The 19,547-nt window shown below is 46.4% G+C and overlaps 1 protein-coding gene across 4 annotated transcripts in view; it reads left to right on the top strand.

The window, feature by feature from the left end:
- Positions 1-9,605, top strand: part of LOC147888999 (Inositol monophosphatase family protein) — a 144,233-nt gene extending 134,628 nt beyond the window's left edge. For 3 of the 4 annotated variants that reach the window (XM_087392703.1, XM_087392700.1, XM_087392702.1), the window contains 2 exons: positions 8,782-8,832; positions 9,120-9,605. In XM_087392703.1, the coding sequence (XP_087248829.1) occupies positions 8,782-8,832; positions 9,120-9,254 (186 nt within the window). In that variant the 3' untranslated portion in view covers positions 9,255-9,605. The remainder of the gene's footprint in view (positions 1-8,781; positions 8,833-9,119) is intronic. The other variant, XM_087392701.1, reaches the window with a different exon arrangement.
- The last annotated feature ends 9,942 nt before the right edge of the window (positions 9,606-19,547 follow it).

Below are 19,547 nucleotides of genomic sequence, written 5' to 3' on the forward strand. Positions count from 1 at the left end.
CCAATCATATACCTGCTCCTGGGATTGATCACGAATCGTCTCCCAAACATTTTCATTCGTCCTTTGCTCATTCCCGTCGCTGGTGATAGTGAAGGAATAGCTAGGACCATCATGGGGGGCAAGGACGGACACCTTACCCTCCGCCCCCTTTCGGAGGAAGAAGATGTTGATGTCTAAGCATGTAGGGAAGGAGCCAATACCAGCTGCATCCTAGTAATCCCAAGGTCCTGCTCGGTAAAACTCCAAAGGTAGAGCTCTAGGAGCTGCCCTTGGGTGGGGGGGACGAAGATGAGGAATCAGAACCAGAAAGAGGGGTGCTGGCTATCGAAAGAGTTGGAGTGGTGCTGGCCGTCTGCGGGGAAGGGCCTCTTCCCTCCACCGGGCCAAGGGGGATAGGCGCGGAGGAGGTCTGTGCTGGCTTCGGGGCCGCAGGCGGCGCAGGCGGATGGGGGGGTTCCCGCGGGATCATGCTCGAGGGAGAGGGGGGGGCTGAAACCAAAGGTGCCGGGGGGGTCCCGTAGGGGGGGGAGGTAGGGGAACCGAGGAGGAGGGGGGAGGAGGGAGGGGGGCAGGGTGAAGGATGAGGGGGAGGCTGGCTGACCTTCTCCTTCCCTTTCTCCTTCCCCTTACCGGGCTGCTGCTAACTGGTGACCACAGGGGTCTCTTGCTAGAGAGGGGGGGGCTTTTTTGTTACCGTTTTGTTTCCTTTCCGTTTCCTTTTGACCTCAGTCCAGCCTTCCCCTTCGGGAGGGGGTGTCGATGCCTGGCGGGGGGGATCCTGAGTTGCCTGGATGGGGGCCATCTGAGGTTTTGTCCTCGTGAAGCGAGGGCAAGAGCGCGCTTGGTGCCCGAAGCCGTGGCATCTCAAACACTGATCTGGGCAACCATTGACCATAATGCACTGCATCACCACACCTGTGTCCGTCTCAATCTCGAACTCCGAGGGGATACTCTGCGGATCTAGGACTGCCACTTTGACACGTGGCACCCCTTGGGCTACCGCCGCATCAACGAAGGTGTCTTGCATGAGCCAGCCAAAGTGCGCCCCCAAGTCCTTGATGATCGAGCAAAGCTCTGTTGCGAGGCCTGGGAAGGATGGCGGGGAATGCGGAAGCGGGCATCGAAGTCCGCTACACTGAAACCCCTATACCATGGGACCATAAGGATGATCTTTCCACCCACAGAGGTAGGGGACCGTTTGACCATATCGCTCACAGCCTGTGCTAAGGAGAGCTTGAGCCAGAAGATACCACGTCGCATGAGTGCGACCTCCTCACTGTGGCTGTCCTCAAGGTAAAGGGTGGACTGCAACCAGTCCCTGATGTCTGCTCGTGAAGGGGCGTAGCCAATGACTCTCCCATAAACGGACGTCTGGGAAAAGTCAGTGGCGGCCTGCTTCACCAAGGAGACCTGATGCTCTGTCAGTGTTATGCAGTAGGTTGAAGGAGAGGGGGGGGGTCCGTTTGGGCCACCGGTTCTGAACTTACGGCCGCCATACCGCACCGACAAACTGCGAAAGCTCCAAAAGGCGGGGGAAAGGAAGTGGCAGAGGTGAGGGAGGGAGGAATGGGGCGGAGGCGGGGGAGGAAAGAGGAAGGGATGAAGCGGGGGGAGGAGAGGCGGTAGAGTGGGGAGAGAATGGCGAGGGAGGGGAGGAAAGGAGGAGGGAGGGGGGGTGGCAGCGCGGCGTAGGACGGGGAAGGGGAGGGAGGAGAGGCGAGGGTGTGGCAGCACGGCACGAGGGAGGGCGGGGAAGCAAGGAGGAGAGGAGGGAGGGGACGGGGGGGGTGGCAGCGTGGCGCAAAGGTGGGGAAGGGGAGGAAAGGGGCGGGGTTGTGGTAGCGCAATGCGAGGTGGGGGAGGCGAGGAAGGATGGAGGGGCGGAGAAGGAAGGAGAGGGGGGCAGATGGCGGGCGGAGAAGGAGGAGAGGGGGACGGAGGGAGGCACGGTGGCTGCGAGCAGAGAGGCGGCGGAGAGGGAGGAGGGGAAGGGGGGAGGGGGCCGCGTAGCGCGAGGGAAGTAGACGGGAGCGGGGGGGGTGGGAGCATTCGCAGGAGCTGTGGATCAAAGCTATAATGGCATAGTCCCAAGCATCAAGAATTATCAACACATGACGGATGGAAGATGATTGATGAATGTAAAGTTATGAGTGGGTATATTCAAAACTTTGTTAATGTAACCCTTAACCACGGTTAAATGTAGGACTAGCTCGGTTAAGCATTCTCCACTAACTAGGTACTAGCTCCTTCCAAAGCTAAGCAATGAACTCGTCTGTTCGATTGCCGTTAGACGTTGGCCTTGTAATCTTCCTGTGTACGGTTCCAATGACAAATTGTTTGCCAACTTCACTAATCCTCCACAATTCATGCAATGTTGACAGTAGGTTTTGCTCGTCTTCATCTTCCCTTAGATAGCTCTGATTCAAAACAATAGCCTTCAGGCTACGCGTAGACCAATCGGCACAAAATTTTCACGATCCCCTTTCACGAGCCTGGCACTCTGATACTAAGTAACAAAGACCAAAAGGATTTATAAAAGAACGAGTCTCCTCTCCATCCCCTACGATGGCCCCCTCTCCTTTGTTTCTTCTCTCTCTTCACCTACTTTCCTCACCTTATCATGATCAATTAGCAATCTTTTTATTCAAATCCATTATTCTCCTTCCCCTCAATTGGTAGATGTCCCTATCCTTTGGACTCTTATATTCAAGCAGGTTGAGATAAGATATCATCTAATAGGTCTTTCCTTGATGCCTCCTAACTATGCCATTGCGTTAGGAGACTTCACCGTCTTTAGAGATGCTTTGTTTTTTTGCACGTGCATTGACTCCTTGGCGGCGTCATAACTCCTCCATGTGTAGGATAACATCCACGTGCAGACTCTTTGGGAATCCAAGGTACCTCATCCTTGGTCCTCCTCAACGTCATCAATCACTTGGGTCCCATCGGTCGGTTGGGCCCAATAGCTCTTCATGGACACACTCTTCCGTCATGATAGGTTGGAAGACCACCTATTTTTGTGTTGCTCCTATGTGTTGCATCACTAAGATCCGTCAACAAAGTTCTGGGACCAAAACTATGTTGTTCATCGGTATGGACCACATGAAGTCTAGTCACCCGCTTAGGCCAAGTTTGGTCATCAGCTTGGACAACTCCGGTTATCATCTTGAATCAAGTTTGGTCATCAATTCGGACAAAGGCTAGTCAATAGGGGGGTGCTCTAAGAAGGGGGTTCATGCAAACAGACGTTGTAGAGGGGACACAGTTAGAAAGATGCACGGGAATGGGTGCAGATAGAGGGAGGTGCACAAGGAGGAGTGGGACTAGAAGGCTAGACAGGAAGGTGGGAGACGTAGACGAGAAGGGTGGAGGCACAAATGGGAATAGGAAGCAAGAGGGGACACAACTGCGGAGAAGAGGAGGGAAGGAAACACAACAGGGAGGGGAGGCTAGGAGAGGAAGGCAACAAGGAGGGACACAATAGCATGAACAAAGAGAGCGAGGAGGAAAAGGGAAAAAAGGGAGGGAAAAAGAGAAAAAGGGGAAAAAGCTCCATTTTCTTTGGAAAAGGAGGAGTGACGAGCTAGGAAGGAGTGAACAGGAGAAAAATAAGAAACAGCTCTACTTTTCTTTCTTAAGGGAGACGTGATAAGCAAGGAAGGGAAAAGCGATCTAGTCATGCTGCCACTTTGCACTCAGCCTATCCAATTGCATTATGTGCCATAGCAAGTGGGCCCATTGTTTTTATGACTACGTGAGTCTAAAGGTCAAAGGCCTAGGTGCTCCTACTTGTAAAATTGTGCAAAGGGGCAAGTGAGTAAAAGGTATTCCAAGGGGTAAAGGAGGCATCTAAGGAAGGCTTTGAAAATGGACATGTGGCATTCTAGGCTAGGGAGATTGGGGGCTTTGCACGATAATTGGAACATGGAAAATTATTCAACTCATGAGATAGCATTGCAGAGCACAGCTGGGAGGAGAATATAGCAAGTCAGCTCTTACTTTAAGAAATTGTTTTGGTCTTTGTCAATTGGTATCGGAGTGTCAAGTTGGTGAAAGGAGATTTGTGCCGATTGGTCTACTTGCAGCCTAAAGGGTGCTCTTTTGAATTAGAGCTATCTAAGGGAAGATGAGGGCGAGCATTGAACCTACTGTCAAGATTGCATGAATTGTGGAGGATTAGTGATGTTGGTAGACGATGTGTCACAGCAACCGTACACATGAAGACTACAAGGCCAACGTCTGACGGCAATCAAACAGATGAGTCTATTGCTTATCTTCGGAAGGAGCTAGTACCTAGTTAGTGGAGAACTTTTAACCAAGCTGGTCCTACATTTAATCGTGGTTGAGGGGTGGCACATGAACAAAGTTTGGAATATACAGATTCATAACTTTTTGTTCATCAATCATCTTCCATCCGTCACATGTTGATGATGACGCTTGGGACAATGCCATTATAGCTTTGATCCCATCTATCCATAGCTTAATAGGACTGGGTGAATGAAGTCTTTTGGCTTACGGTGATAGGTCCTGGCAATGAAGGGTTGAAAAGACACTGCCATAGGTTGATGTTCGTCGCTGACAAACTAGTTGATGATGTGCATTTCCAGTGGGACATGTGGCTTTGAGCAGTAATGTATTCGGTACAAGGTTCATGCTGAAGAAGGTGATGCATAGTTGGTTGTTTTGAGGTTTTTTAGATTTGATATACTTCGGAGTTATCAAGCAAGAAAAGGCAATGTAGAGGCTGCGCAGGAGAAATTTGGAACCAAGGAGCTCTCTATTTCATTTTTAATTTCAGTTTGGTTGAAATTTGAAGTTTGAGGTGCAGTTTTTGGGTGTTTGCAGTTATTTTGAGATTGCAGGTAATTCCTTAGCATAGGAAAAAGGCACTTGTTTTAGGTGATGTTAAATTACAGCTTTATATTTGAGGTTATGCTTGTATAGCAATGATTTAGATAGGATATTATTGGGTTCATTCTTAAGAGTTTTAGAAATAGAAACACATAATAAAGTAGTTTCTAACTTGAGAGATGGTCCCACTAGCTGCAGGTCCTCAAACCTCGGAATTCTCCTGCATTTTTGCATCACACTCTAAAATTACCTAACATTACCATTTCAGCCATACAGTTATCCTACCATGCTTGGTTTGATTATTGGTTTGCTGACTGTACCTTTCCTGACGAAATTTCTTTGGAAAGTCAGCTTCTTTGGGGACACATACTGAGTTCTAGGGTGTGCAAAACCACTTGTTTTGGCCCTTCCATCCTCATATTTTAGTGCAATTGCTATTGCATCATCAAGCGTGTCGGCATATTTACCCCTAACTTCCATTTTGATTCTATCATTCAAGCCAAATATGAGCTATTGCATCATCAAGCTTATTGGCATATTTACCCTTGACTTCCATTTTGATTCTATCATTCAAGCCAAATACGTAACACCTCTACACCGGCCTCCTCCGGACCAGCCCACAATGCAAGGAGGAGTTTGAGCACCAACCCTTGATCTAGCATTCAAAGATGCGTGACCAACAGGCACACATGTTGGACCATGACATTGGGCATAGTGGGATAGTGGACTTGGCCACTCAGAGCCTAGTGCCACCCCCTCGAGCAAACAAACGGCTTCAAGTAGTGGCACATCTGATGGATGCTTGAGGCAAGCCTGATGAGATTGATACAACCATCCTGGCATCAAGGCAGCTCTGGAACCAGAGCAACTCCCTTGATGTTTGGCCACTTCTCCAAAACAAAGGTGCCACTCACTTTTCTTTTTAGGGTTGAGTACATTGATCCTTGTACATTTCCGAAGGAGGTTTGTTATTGCCAAAGTTGAGTTGGACACTCAACACAATGGTGCCTTAACCTCTTTGGAGTGGCACAATATTAGAGTGGTTGGGAGAAGAGCTGGGTCACTACCCAGCGTAGAGTATCCAAGTGGTTGGGAGAAGAGGGAAGAGTTGGGTCACTGATCCCCAACCCCACGCTGAGACGAGTTCTTTCAATGGTGATTGTGGCAACCCCACGCAGAGATGAGTTCTCTCTAATGGTGCCTGCTACAAGAGATTCGGTGTGATCTTGAGAAGTGGTTTTGCCCATCCACGATGGGGAGCTCAGATAGGATAGGCATTCTTCTCATACACCACTTGAATTGGTAGATGACAATAGTTGGAGGCCTTAGCGTGGAGCCCATCTAGAGAGTGCCACCGGGAGAAGCAACATAGATTTCCACTAAGGTCATTATTAGATTCTGGGCCTAGCTCTGGCCCAGCCTTTGCTCGATGGGACCTATCATTGTTTCTGATAGGTGATCTGGAGATGATAGGTCACTACTTATGGAGCTGTCCCTTAGCCCAAAGGATCTGGCGGGGCTCTCTTAGGATCCTGACTAGGGTGCGGAGGATCCATTGGGTTTTCACGTGTGTTATGCTCAAGCTGAGGTAACATGACCTTAGAAGGGTCAATTGACGTTTGCCCTTTAGAAGACCGACAATTGTAATAATTTGTATTGCACTTTATGTATATGGCCAAAGGGATTTAATGTCAAGGTCATTGACGAGCATGATTAGTAGGGAAATAACTTTTGTGTCAAATGTCAAAATTGGACTCTTTAAGCCAATGGTGAGAACAAACCTTAAAGGTGGAACATTTTTTAGTGGGAGGTTGGAATGGGAGCAAGGTGGGTTTGGTAGGGTATGGCAGCATGAAGAAGGGTTCAAAGGGAATGGACGTACCAAACCATGTACCTCTTCTTGTTATGTGTTGTACTTTTTGAGGCACAACCCATTGATTAGGTGGCCGCCTTCTCTTGGCAACCACCTCCTTCTACTATTTTGTCACTTTTATTGATGATTTCACCAGGTACACTTGGATTTTCACATTGAAATCCAAATCTAAAGTTTTTTCATGCTTCAAGCACTTTATTGCCTCAGCAAAATGTCCAAGCTTGTTGCAGTAAAACCAATTTGATACTCAAATTTTGGCTTCCTCACTCACATTTAGAGTGAAATTGCTCAGCCAAAGATCTATCTCAGCTAACTCACATGAAGCATTTTGGAGGAGATGAAACAAAAGTAAGAAACAATCACAATGGATACATCATTGAACCATCACCAATCCTCTGCCTCTTTCCTTGTGCTAATCGAAGATATTCTTTATGATCTTCTCAATCCCTAGAGATGTTGAAGGACGGTGTCTTGAGGCACATAAGCAATAGTGGCTTCAAGGCCTTGGTTTTTGTGAAGCCGAACGCAGCTCATGAAGTGGCTGAATTCCAGCCCCAACCCAATTGGTTGAACATGGGAAATTCCCATGAGTGGGAATGTCAGACAACCTTGCCTTTGACCGCATGGTTGTATGTGTCATTAAATCCTATCCACCTTGCTCTCCAAGAATCACTTGGGCTACTTGCTAGAGCCCCACCCTGATAATCAGTACAAGGGTAACATCAACTTAAAATTTTGCCATTGCTAAAATATCCCATGATGTGTTTCTGCTTATGTCTTTCTAGGGTGCTGGGTTGCTAATTCTCAAGCACTTCTCAGGCTCTACTATACGAGGTGGTGGAGCAGTCAAATCAATTGAAAATCACACAAGTGACCAAACCAGTACCCTTTGTATCTGTCCTAGCTGTTTAGAATCTGTTTTCCACACCATTTGGTCACTTCTTTTTGAGGGTACGTGTAGGAGGGTGTGCAAGGTTGAAGAACTCAGTTTTCTCAAATGTAAATCAGGGGTGCAGCGTCCTATAGTGCACATTTTTTTAATTAAAGCTGAGCAAACTGGGATAAGAACTTCTCAAAGTATGGTGGAAGCCAAACCCAAGGTACAGGTGGTCCCACCCCATCCCAATAAACACTTTGGTGATAGGTAGAGACATCAATCAATTTAACTGTCACTAAATCAATAAACATTGCCAAGTAAAAAGAAATACAAAGCCAGTAAAGAAGCCAGCTTATCTGCACATAAAGAGATCTAAGACTGGGAGGCCTGCAAGGGGAGCAATGAGCAAGGAAAGAAAAGTAAAATGCTGTATTTGGAGGACTGCCACGAGGGTTGAATCTGCACCGTCTGTTCTGGTTTTAGAGGATGAGTTTGTGAATTCATCTAGGAAGATGTATTTAGAAGATTCTATTATGCTTCCATATATACATCCAAAGGACATGGGGAAGAGTGCCAAAGGACATGGAGATATATACATCTTCTTATGATTCTATTATACATCCAAAGGACATGGGGAAGAGTGCCAGTCAGATGACAGAAAGGGACCACATATGGGAAAGCATTATGGGAGCTGAGGGCATGGAATGATATCTCAAAGTCAAATTCTTAGAACAAGAGAGGCCAGCGAGCGATCCTCCAAATTGATGGAGTTTATTTTAGCAAGTAGGGCAAGTTTGATGATACCTTGCTTGCTTCCACCTCTGATTTGGTGCCTCTTTTTCCTCTCCTTTGTAACATTATGAGAGAATAAAACATATAAATGAATAAAATAAAGCAGAGACTCCAGGCCTAGACTTCCGTGACTTCTGCTATCCTGTTCAAGTTCTTAGGAACTTGGCTTCTGCATTCAATCTTGTAAGTAAGGCCATGCCTTTGTTTATACACCATCTCTAGATGTACCAGCTACGTTAAGCTCTCCATGGAAAATTTTATGCTTTGTGCTTGTGGTTTCTTTCACAAGGTTTGTAAAGAAATCTGTATTCATACTTTAAGTCCATCAAAAGAAAAATAATAGCAGAGAGGTCTCCACAAATTTTGGCATACTGTGTTTCTTTATCAGATTTGGGATCATGCATCCGGTGTGATATGTGTTCTGGAAGCTGGAGGAAAGGTTAGTAGATACTTGCAACATAAATAATATGAGTCTTTTTTTTTTGCAATTAAAAAAAAAGAGATGGTCATGAAAAGTTTTTCTGTCCTTGCTTTTGATGCCTTCAAGTATAATATCCTGTTGGTATTATCCGTGTAGTAAGAACCATTAGATATTGTGACTTTGTTCGTTCACTCAGAAGACAAAATGAGAAGATATAGTGTTATATTGAGATTTTAACTGAATCTAACAATATCCTCGGTTTGCTGATTTTTCTTCTGCCTCGCTGTCACACACAAACTCTTCAGGTTACAGACATTGAAGGGTCAGACATAAGGAAACTTGTGTGCAATGGAGACAGAACATTTATGCCTATAGGTGGAGGCATAGTTGTTACAAATGGTCTATTGCATGCAAAGATGTTGGAAGGTCTTTCTCATTAACTGACTTGATCAAAAGCAAGAAGATGGAACATAGCACTGATTGCACAGGGCTAAATATGTGTGACTCGTGAAAAGTGGGCTGCCATAAATCACACTAAAAAACAGCACCTTCAGCAAACAGTCTCCAAAGACCTGACGTGAATTTGTAGTACTTTTGACTATCATAAAGTTTCATCAGAGAATAATATTGTGTGAATGACCACATGAACAATGCCAAGGTGAAAGATGATAAGTGGAAGTACTCCATACGAAGTTGACTCTTCAACTGCAATTCGTCTCATAAACATGCATCATGGTCAGTGGCATACATGGTTATTTAATACATAAAAATGGCATACTACTCAAACCCAAAGAAAGGAAATAGGAGAAGTGGATGACGATCCAATATTCCAATCATATGAATTTTTAAGGAAAGTGCATGCAAGGGGAACTATTATAAACCGACTTTAACTTGCTTTTAAGGAAACAAAGGTGATACAAAAAGAAACGTGGTAGAACTATGAAAAAAAACACAAACCCCAGTCAATCAGTTCCTGACACTATTTTTTTGAGAGTTTTTGAAAGACCTGAAGTTTCCAAGGACATGAGACTTTTTGGCAACAGGAATTCTCCACTGTTTTCTCCTACAACTGTTGAAGAGTTAGGCAACTCGCCACATGTAAGCCCCCAAATGAGCAAAGAATGGGGGAGTGGCACGGTAGGAGGTTAAGGTGGATGATGAGGGACAGAGGGGCTGCCACATGCACAGCACATAAGAATCATTCTTGAGTTTGATTATGACCCACCCTTGAGGGCAGTGGGCCTTATGGTCAGCCAGATGGACAGACTGGGTTGGCCCAGCTAATTAGCCAGTCAGCTGATTTAGGAGGGCATTCAGCCCTGTATAGAGACCCCCCTCATGGAGTGGCATAAGTATTGCACACCAGCCCTATAGAAGTGCATCCAAGCACTAGAGCACAGCAGGGTGCAGCGAAGGCATCAGTAAAAGTAGTTCCAGAAGCCCTTAGCTCATGAGCAGAATACTAGAGCAGAAAGTAAACTTACAAAGGCATCTTGGGAAGACGTCACTTGGAAGCACACAGCAAAAGGAGAGAGCATGAGTATTGCCAACGCTTGAGGAGTCCTCAAATCTAGCACGGGTGGAGCAACATGCTGCTGTCCACAGGGTGTAGGATATGAGTTCACTTTTCAGTTTGGTTCTATTTGTGGACATATCTATTGACATTTGGTTGCAATATCTTGCTATCTATTTCAAGATTTCAACCCTGGGTGTATACATGCTTTTGTGCATACATTAAGTAGGATTGGTTTAAGTAGTGATCTTGTGGGCTAATATATCATCCACTGCTTCCATTTTCCTTCCCCTCCACCATTCCTTTCAAACCTTTAGCTTCTCCTACAGCTCGTTTTCTGATTTCCTGACTTCCCCTCGCATTTTGGAGCAGTCACGGTGCTAGAACTCAACCAGGCACCCTCTCTCCAACTGGCCCTTGGTCTCGTGGGCTCCTTCCAGCAGCCCTTCCTGGCTGTTGCACCAGCCCCTAGCCAGTGGGAGGAACTCCAGCAGGTTCTTTTTTTATCAGCAGCTCCTGTAGTGCGATTTTGGGCTGGTTTGGAGCAGTTCCGTATGCCAGGTTATCAGTTCATCGCCTAGCGAGGGAGCTTCCCTTCTTGGTGGATCATTTGAGAGCTTCAAGCTGGGTTGAGGCTGTCAAGACTCCAGCCAGCAGCTCTCAAGCTTCCTTGCATCAGTTCGCGTCTCCTCAAGGTTCCCACTCAGCATCTCAAAGGTTGTTCTCTGAAGTGGCGTCGATTTGGTCTGGTCTGGAGCATTTCGCTCGCTGGGCTCGCAGTTCGAATTCCAGTTTGGGATCTGCCCTTCAGTCCAAACTGCTCACTTTCTCTAGTGCAACCCTTTTATTGATTAGCTTTCTGCCTATGCTGATCAATTGGTACTTTTAGTAAATACTTGCTTGGTATTTCATTAGTTTTGGGTCACTTGCAGTCCCTCTGACTGTAAGTACCTTTAGTAGCTCTCAGCCTTCAGCTTATTTATTTTATTGTTCTCTTTGATGAGACAACACTAGCAGATGTATCAACTGTTATAGTCTCATAGGCCGTTTGGCCTTTTAGAGACGTTAATATATATCTATCTATCTATCTATCTAGTGTTTTGAACTGCTTTGGAGCAGCTCTCTAGCTGCATTTGGTGCGAGTTTTAGAGGCTTCTTGGTCTGGGATAATTGGTGGAGCTTGGGCTATTTTTGGCCTTTCTTGGCAGGCACTGAAGGTTGCACTTTTTGGACCTGGTTGGAACCGAGTGAACTCCCAATGAAGCTTAGCTTCTACAGAGATCACTTCTTACATATCACAGCGGAGGGTTTCATTGACCCACCAGGATACACACAGATTCACCTACCCCACTCGATGAGGATCTCTCTTGGGCAGTTCCGGGTCTCTTCGCACAGACTTCGCATCGAGAGCGGCAGAGCAGAGCGACTACCCAACAGGGAGCGGCGCATATGCACAATATGTGACATACAGGAGGTTGAGACAGAGGAGCATTTCATCTTCAGGTGTCCTGTGTACTATGAGATCTGAGGACGTTTCCACTGCCTCTTCAGAGATAGTTATGGGATTTTAGCCCATTTCCTCTCCTACCCAGACCAGCGGTGTTTGGCAGGTTTCATTCATGAGGCACTTAGACACCGCGAGAGGATACTCCGAGCACGGAGACAGGAGCAGACTTCTTCCTCGGTTGATCCCTCTCAGAGCTCTATCACGGAGTTCTTTCAGCTAGATCACATGGACCCCAACGAGACAAGGCCTCGACATGACCGTGACCCGGAGCCTGTGACCCGACAGCTCAGCCAGAGGGTCGACTCACAGATCACACTTGGAGACATCCCCTCCTTGTTTAGAGTTGGAGCCCGACCGACGGGGGTCACAGTAGCCCTGGTTAGACGTAGAGCTACGACCAAGAGACGTGCCAGGACTGCACCTCTGAGTAGCCGACAGCACTCTATTGCCGACTTCATGCCTCCACTGCCTCATCCATCCTGATATCTTGCTGTTGCTGGGGATGATGATGATATTGATGATGATGCTGAGATTGATGTTTAGTCGACAACCGACATGACTATGTTGTACTTAGGACTTAGTACTGCCATTCTGCATTTTTGGCATTTTGCATTTTGCATTGGTATGGACGCTCGTTTAGTAGCTCCACTACCACAACTCGTTGTATCAGGATTTTCACAGTCTCATAGACCCATCGGTCTTCCGAAGACTTTAATAAACTTTCTTTCTTTCTTTCTTTCTTCTCAGCTCCTCCTTCAGGCCCTTCTTGGTTTTTAGTCGGCCCTTTCAGAGCTTGGAGCAACTTGGGCCTTGGGGTCTTTTTTGGTCTTCTTTCTTTCCTCTTCGCTTTCTTTCCCTTTCTTCGCAGCAGAGAGTTTTAGCTTTCACCTTGGAGGGTCTAAGCTTGGTGGGGGACCTTTGGTCTATCAAGGAGGGGTCAATGGCAGCACCCCCAACTCCCACTACCGTCAAGGTTTACTCTCTCCATAGGACAAGCAACAAGTCCCTGAAAAACTTTAATGCAACAAGCTAGACTAGTAGAAATACTGAGCTGTACAAATTTTCTCTTGCTCAGACGAGGCTCATAACCACTCAGCAATGGCTGGATGTAATCTTTTGGCCTCTAAGGCTCTCAACAATCTTTTGGCTCACTGGATGTAATGTTTTGGTCTCTAAGACTCTCAACAATTGCTGAGTTTTTATTACATTTATATAATCTCTTTTTGTTCAATTTAAGGCTCTATGCACTGTTGTTAACTTTAATATTTGAATGGTTATGATTGCTAGCTGTAATCATTTGGCCTTTAAGGCTCTCAACGATTGTCGAGTTTTTATAAATGTAAGATCCTCTGTTCAATTTCTGCATGGTATAAGTTGTTAATTTTTATATAACCTGTTATTGGATGTAGATGTATATTGTAATCACTTTTTCTCAATTTTCACTCGATGAATTATACTTTTGTCCTCATTTATATTTACTGCAACAAGGACTAAAATACCAGTAAAACAAGACTACAATTTTCTTGGTTTATGATCAAAATAGCGCGAACATAGGTCCAACGATCCACCATTGTGGTTTCTTAGAGATACATCTAGAAAAACACAATTAAACTTTCAGAAAATGCAATTGACGTTATGGCCCTTAAGGGGTCCCCTCTAGGAGTAAGGGCCATATCGACATGCATTATATAATATCCAAGATGTCACTGGACAGAAATGGCATGTCGATATGGCCCTTTCTCCTAAAGGGGACCCTTGAAGAACCATATCGTTAATTACATTTTGCTTGGTTGCACAAGGAAATACATTTTCTTTTGTACACAATTATATAACTCCAAGAACCGGTGCCAGAGACTGCGTTGTGCGAAGCAGTGGAGAGATGCACGATGTAGTATAGAGCTGTCGTGTGTTGAGCTATGCGGTGTTCATAATAAATAGATTAACCAGTGCGGTGGTGTCTCCAAGCCAACCTATGATTTACATGGATAAAGCTGTGGTAGTAAAAGGCTGCACGATGACAGGTGGTCAGGCCACTGATTGTGTTGTGGCGGTGTTCAAAATGATAGATTGCGTCATTATTATGCAAAGAACCAACACGGTGGTCTCTCCAAGCCAAACTTCAATTTTAATGATCCGCATGGGCACGGTGCCCAGTGACAAGTGACAAAGCTACGGTAAAAGAATGCACGATGATAAGTGATTAGGCGGCTCAGACAAAATGGCTCTATTGTCTCTATGCCAACATGGACTTAGGTAGCACATAATGTGTGTGTAGAGTAGTGGCAAAGCTCCGCTTGTACTTGCATAAGGCTAGGAATCCTCAACATGCAAGTTCTACTTGCAACTACTACATGCATGTTCTACATGCAAGTCTTACATGCGATTCCTACATGCATGTTCTAAAATACTGAGACCTTCGTCGACGTCTAGGGGGAACCCATGCAACACAGCCATAAAGAGGTCAGAGGTGAGCATGTCATCTAAGGTGGTGACATGCAGATATGGGAGGAATCGACTGTGGGAACGAAGGATCTCCAATAGCGTCAACATTTCTACTCCAGGTGAGTGCAACGCGATCATCTTATATGAGAAGGCAGATAGCATCGGGATCACAGAGCATTGAGGAGGGGTGGTAGTAGGCATGGTGAAGATGAGTGGGTGAGTAACAGATGAACAGGAGAGTAGATGAGTGACGAGAGGGAGCATGGAGCAAAGTAGAGCAGAGGCGAAAAAGAGCTGGAGGAGGGGTGCGGAGCAAAGTAGCAGAGCAAGGGTAGATGAGAGCAACGTAGTAAAATACCAAATGCCACGGATCTTATATATTATAAAGTTTGAGCCACTATGGTGGCGGGAGCCCGTGTTCCATCCATATTAATTACAGGCCACCGTGGTGGAATCTTAGGTGCCACCCCAGACGGACTGGTAATCATGAAGCAGACGCCATATGATGGGTGAGCAGACCACTGCGGTGGCTGGTAATTAACTGTCATCCCGGTGGAATCATAACCATGATAGATGTGGCTGATGAGAGCCACCACCACCGGGCCGTGATTCCCACAAAAGTAAATCATAAAGCCTAATCACCTCTAATCACTCATTATCATGCACTCTAGTATTCTACTAAGTATGCGAGCCCGGTGAGTAGTAATTTTTACTGCACTCGTAGTGATCATGTATGCTTAAGCCCAGTAGTGGGTGAGCGGTGGCTGGTAATTTTAACTACCAACCCGATGGAATTGTAGCCCACGACAGACGTGGCTGATGAGAGCTACCACCACCGGACAATAATTCTCACAAAAGTAAATCATGAAGCCTAATCATCTCTAATCACTCATTAACATGCACTCTAATACTCTACTAGGCATGCGAGCCCGGTGACTGGTAATTTTTACTGTACTCGTGGTGATCGTGCATGCTTAAGTCCGGTGGTGGGTGAGCAAGCCACTGTAGTAGCTGATAATTTTAACTGCCAGCCCGATGGAATCGTAGCCAGAGAGACGTGGCTGAAGAGACCCGTCGCTACCGGGCAGTAATTCTCACAAAAGTAAATCATGAAGCCTAATCAACTCTAATCACTCATTACCATCATGCACTCTAGTACTCTCCTGGACATGCAAGCCCGATGACTGGTAATTTATTGCACTCGTAGTAAGCATGCATGCAAGCCCAGTGGTGGTAACTGAAAGTAAATCATGAAGCCTAATCACCTATAATCACTATCATTACCATCATGCACTCTAGTACTCTTCTGAGCATGCAAGCCCGATGACTGGTAATTTATTGCACTCGTAGTAAGCATGCACGCAAGCCTGGTGGTAGTAACTGGAAGCTAAGTAATTGTGGGCCACTATGGTGGTTGGTAATTAGCTGCCAGTCTGGTGGGTCTTAGCCGCCACCATAGACGTGGCTGGGAATCTCAGATGCTACCACCTCTAATCACTCATTACCATGCAAATGTAGTATTGCCTTCTTGAATTAATCAAAATTTCGGCCAACCATCGCGCGGTTGCTCTCACCTTGATAGTGTAGTCGCGCTACAAACTTAAGCCTCCACTATTTTATTCCCTTAACTATTTCGTCTTCTATTCCTCTCGACCGTTTCATTCTTCCTTACATCTGGCACGAACTCCAACATCGTGCCAAAGGCACGTCCAATGGAGGGTGGAATGGCCTTGTATTCCTCGAGAGCCACAAGAAATAGAGCACCACCGGGAAACAGGGCACATGGTGGGTCGTGTCCATATCCTCTACTGTGAAACCCTGGTACCAAGGAAAGAGATGCACCAAATTCGGGCTGAGAAAAATAGAGCTCTGCTCCACAAATGCTAGGGTAGAGTCAGTTGAGAACAACTAGAGAGGAAAAACTCCTCCCCCATAGATGATGGCCTCTTGGATGCGCAGTCCACTTCTAATGCCAGGCTTACATGTAACCAAATCATGAATCTGGCTCCTCAAGGGTGTGAATCCTACAATTCTTCCCACAATGACTTTGTCCAAGTGATTGACGTGCTAGCTTCATCAACATGCGAATTCTACATGCAACTTCTATATGCAAGTTCTACATGTAGAGAGAGAATGTCTTACAATTCCTACATGCAGAGAGAGAAGCTCTCCAACTATTATAAATACCCCATAATGGAATGAAGCCCACACTCTTTGGGGCATTGTGTTGAGTTCTACTTTGGTATTCCAAGCAATTGTCTCCAAGTGTCTACCTTGCACTCCATGTCCAAAAGCATGTCCTAACCTTGCAACTCCTTCTCCCCTCTTCTCCAACCTTGCAACCCATCCTCTCTCTCTCCTCTTCTCTCCCTCTCCTTCTCCTTCCTTCTCCTACTTCCTCCTTCTCCTCCTCCTCCTCCTCCCTCCTCTCTCCTCCCTTCTCCTCTCTCTCCTCCCCCCATGCTCTTACACCTTCTTCCTCTCCCACTCCTATGCCTCCCCTAAACCCTTAGTCCCTCAACCCTTAACCTCCATGATCTACGAGGGAGACGAGTTCTCCACCATGTACTCTACCATGAACCTTGGATCCTCCTTTTAACCCTTAAACCTCTTCTAAACTCTGAAACCTCTCTCTGAACCTTGGAACCTTCTACTAAACCCTGAACCTCCCTTTAACCCTGAAACTCCTCCTAAACCCTTCAGTCCTCAATGAAGGCGAAAGCCTTCATTCCCCCAATAATGATGATGCACATCCCTTTCACACATGCATGCACTATGTTTGCTTACCATACTTAAGCCTATGTCTCTCATGGGAATACGACTTGAGGTCCTAAGCTACACTCATACTACAAATGACAACACCGAAATATCTGTAGGTGACAAAAAGCCTCAGAACCCTGCATACTAATAAAACCCTGCTCTTTATGCGAAAGTTGTGGAAAAGAGCTAATATTTGGCACCACTATCGGGGAGACTAGCGTCCCAAGTAACGAGTAAACATACGCAAGTATGTGTAAAAAATAAACTACTATGAACTTTCACGAACATAACACTCAAGGGCAAGGAGAGAGAAATTTTTTTCCAACTCTAGCCAAACATACGTACTCCAAGCATCAATCTTAGGTTACTACCTTAAGAAATTTTCTTTATTTCTTAAAAAAAAGCCACTTGAAGAATAAATCAGGCTAGGTAATGGACACGAATGCGTAGAGGTCTTAACTTTGAACATTTCATCACTTACCTCCAAGGATTCAATGCAGCAAGAGATGTGTGCTTATGCCTCGCAATAGCCATACCAAAAGATGTTTAGCATAAAAACCCACTCCACCCCTCATTCTTCTTCTTTCACATCTAGCCTCCATCCTCTTTCCAATTTCGAGCCTTACGCAAAACCCTTCCCCCTCTCCATTGGCCACCACCCTACTCCCATCCTCACACGGTGAGTTATTTCGAGTCCTTCTCGCAACGATAACCTAGCCATCCACCCACTGTCCATTCGTCCTCAACAATACTGTTACATCGAGAAAAACTTTGAAAGTATTGCAGGGGACCATCTTCTTCTTCCTTTGAATTTCTGTCAAAGTTTCCACCACCATCCCCCTCTTCATCTCCACACCCCTTCCCTCTCCACCACCACCCCCGTCGCCACCTCCACCTCCCTCCTCTTCCCCCTTCTTCCCCACCCCCCCCCTTCACCCCCTCCATCCCTCCCCCCCCCCCTCCTCCTCCCCAACCCCGTCCTCCCCCACCTTCCCCACCCTGCCTTCCCTCCCTCCACCCCCCCTTCCTTTCCCCCCTCCACTCCTGCCCCCCGTCCACCACCCCTCCATCTCCCCTCCACCCCCTCCAACCCTCTCCCTTCCCTTTCCCTCCCCCCCCCCCTTCTCCCTTTTCCCCCCTCCTTCCACCCCCCCTCCTCCCTTCCCCCCCCCCTTCGTTCCCCATCCCCATCCCCCCCCCTCTCCCCTCCCTTTCCCCCCCCCTCTCTCCCCCCCACCTCCACACCCCCCTCCCCTTTTCCACCATCCCCCCTGCCCGCCCTCCTCACCCTAACAATCTCTACTAAGGGCTCAGGGCCTAAAGCCCTTGCTCTGTGCAAGGCAGCCGCAGTGGCGACGCGCCCACCTCGCCTACGTCCCCCCTCCACCTGCTTCAGCCTCCTTTCCACCTCTCCACCTCCTCTCCACACCTCCCTCCCCACCCCCTTGACTCCACCCCCTCACAGACCCCGTCCCGCCACCGTCGCACGACGCCCATCCCTTCTTTTTTTGGGGAAAAAAACTAACCCTAAAAGTTACATAACCATAACACTAACCTAGGTTAAGTTAGGTATATAGGTTAGGTTAGTAAGTTAGGCTAGATTAGTATTAAACAAGGTTAGGTTTTACTAACTCTATTTAGTTACTATTTGGTTGGTTAGATTAGGTTAATTTTACTATCCCCAGGTTAGTGTAGCTGTAGGTTAGCTACTCTTAGTTAGTTAGGTAAACTATAGTTAAGTTAGGTGAAGTAACTGGTCAGTCAAACTAAGTGTTCAATTAGGCTAACTAAATTGACTAAGTGAAATTAACCTAGTTACTCTAACTAACGGTTATAATAATTGGATAGTTAGGATAATTGGCCAGTTAGACTAACCAACCCTAGTTCGGTTACCCCACTAAAGTCCATTCACACTAGGCTTAAGGCCAAGGACCAGTCCCCCCAAAAATAAAAAAGACGACATTTTACCCCTACTTCAACACATCATAACTCACCCATTTGAGACCCAAACTGGACCTCGTTTGAACCATGGTTTCACACACGGAAATGCCACACTACGGGAAATTTTTCCAGTCTGTTGCACACCATTTTGGTATTCCTAGTACTCGTTAATTTGCACTCCCGTGTGGGTCCCTTTTCGTACCAATTCACTCATAAATTTTCGCTGTGACCTATTGACGATCTGTCTGCATCGGCACATTTTCCTACTCACGTGGAACAATCTTAGACACATGATTAACACGACGGTCCCTACAATACTAACACATCTCTAACTCCGCTAACACTACATCAACACCTGTACTTGTGGCATAGACACCCGTTCCACCTCTCGTCAAATCTGCATGCAACTACGCTCCGACCAATGCCTCTGACAATTCTCTATCCCGATTCCCCTCCTGAAATTCAAAAAATTTCTTTGAGTCCTTCCCACAACACATGGCCAAGCGCCCATCGTGATGATGGGAATCTTGAACTTAAAGTGAAGGAAATTAATTTCTTTAACAATTGTCA

The sequence above is a fragment of the Dipteris shenzhenensis genome, chromosome 21 (assembly GCF_047967505.1).
Source record: "Dipteris shenzhenensis isolate YYH24624 ecotype China chromosome 21, Dip_SZ_1.0, whole genome shotgun sequence".
NCBI classification, from domain to species: Eukaryota; Viridiplantae; Streptophyta; class Polypodiopsida; order Gleicheniales; family Dipteridaceae; genus Dipteris; species Dipteris shenzhenensis.